The 1,553-nt window shown below is 51.1% G+C and overlaps 1 protein-coding gene across 1 annotated transcript; it reads right to left on the bottom strand.

Annotated features, from left to right (window-relative positions):
- Positions 1 to 67: 67 nt before the first annotated feature.
- Pmar_PMAR007393 (o-linked n-acetylglucosamine transferase, ogt, putative) lies at positions 68 to 1,540 on the bottom strand (the record flags this gene model as incomplete). Its single annotated transcript, XM_002778813.1, has 1 exon — positions 68 to 1,540. The coding sequence occupies one exon, from the start codon at positions 1,538 to 1,540 to the stop codon at positions 68 to 70; it is 1,473 nt and encodes a 490-aa protein (XP_002778859.1).
- Positions 1,541 to 1,553: the final 13 nt, after the last annotated feature.

Genomic DNA, 1,553 nt, shown 5'->3' with positions numbered 1-1,553 from the left:
TTCGCAATGTACTCCTCTTCACTAGTCGCTACAGTAGCAATCTCATAATCGCGACCGACCGCTCTTGCTAAGCTAGCAGTAACCCTTTGTGAATGGCATGCATCTTCAGTGCCAGTGTCACTACTGGCACTCCCATAAACATAGCGTCAGCACTTGTAGTAGTCCCAGCGTAAGGCCATGGGTCCAGGCAAACGTCAATTTCACCGTACATGCCCAAATGAGTTGAAGTCGATGGCGTCATCCCTAACAAGTCCAGCCGAGTCGAGGGAACACCCTCCTCTGCGAACAGCCGGTTGAGCCTCTCCACAGCAACTGTCGAAGCGAGGGCTTTCGATTTCAGCATCAACCGCGAGTTTGGAACCTCTCGCAGTATTTGAGCCCAGACCCGTACAGTGTCGTCAGACAGTTTGGCTAAAGTGTTGAAGCTGCCGAAGGTGGCAGTTCCACCAGTGCGTCGTTGAGGGGCTTCCAACACACACTCGGGGACATTTTCAGGAGGGGAATAACACAGAAAACAGTGAGGTAAGCGGACTAGCTGTTCACTATAACCGTTGCCCGAAGACTCTATAGGATCAGTAACCTCATCAACCAATCGAAAGTCCATATTGGGCAGGCCAGTCGTATTAGGATAACCAATGTAAGTAACAGTACACGGCGCTGGCTTCACTGCGAAGACCAAAAGGCGGTTGTTACCAGAGTGTCCAGCGAGGTCGACCAAAACGTCAATATGATCCTCCCAAATCTGCCGAGCCAATTGACGATCGTCCATATCGTGCACGTCCACCCATTTCCATTCAGAGTGCCTTTCTATATATCCCCGCAGTCTCCGAGTCACCGCATCATTCACTGCCGAGTCGTGATAAGCATAGACCTCCACCTTAGCTGGGTCATGGCATCGGAAAAGACCATCCACGAAATAACTCACAGAATGGCCTCGCAAGTCAGGCGACACGTAGCCGATTCTAATCTTGCCTGAGCCTGCGGGATTCTTTCGACTAACGTCCGCGCTGAAAATGGTCTTCCTGTCAACTTCCTCAGCGACCCTAGCCACAACAGACTCCCCCCACTTGCGATGCTCCTTGGCCACCCACAAGCCGCCATCCCTCTGAGGGAGATAGTTGAGGCTCATGAGTCTACTGTGTGAGGCATGACGGTGATCCGGCTCAGCTTTCAAGCAGTCCTCAAAGGAAGCAATGGCCGATCGTGTTAGTCCAATATCACGTAAAAAGATACCAGCAGTATTAAACGCCTCCGCTTCGCCAGATATTTTGCACAAGTTCACTGCTTTTTCAAGATCTCGGCCAGCTACCCCATATATAGCCCCCAGTCTATGAAGGTATTCTTTATTAGACGGGTCGAGGTCAACCGCTTTCTCCATAGCCGTTTTGCAGTCAGCCCAGTCGTCAAGAAGTCGGTAACACTCCGCTTTAGCTGCCCACAGAGCTCCCTTAACTCTGCTATTAACATTCCCATCCACCAGAGCAATCGCCGTACCAAGAGTCGGCAATTCCTTAGCGAATTCGCCCTGTCGATGCAACATAGAAGCTTTCACT

Source organism: Perkinsus marinus (genome assembly GCF_000006405.1).
Source record: "Perkinsus marinus ATCC 50983 genomic scaffold scf_1104296948142, whole genome shotgun sequence".
NCBI classification, from domain to species: domain Eukaryota; phylum Perkinsozoa; order Perkinsida; family Perkinsidae; genus Perkinsus; species Perkinsus marinus.
The sequence above is the reverse complement of the archived record's forward strand: the minus strand, read 5'-3'. Positions and strand labels throughout refer to the sequence as shown.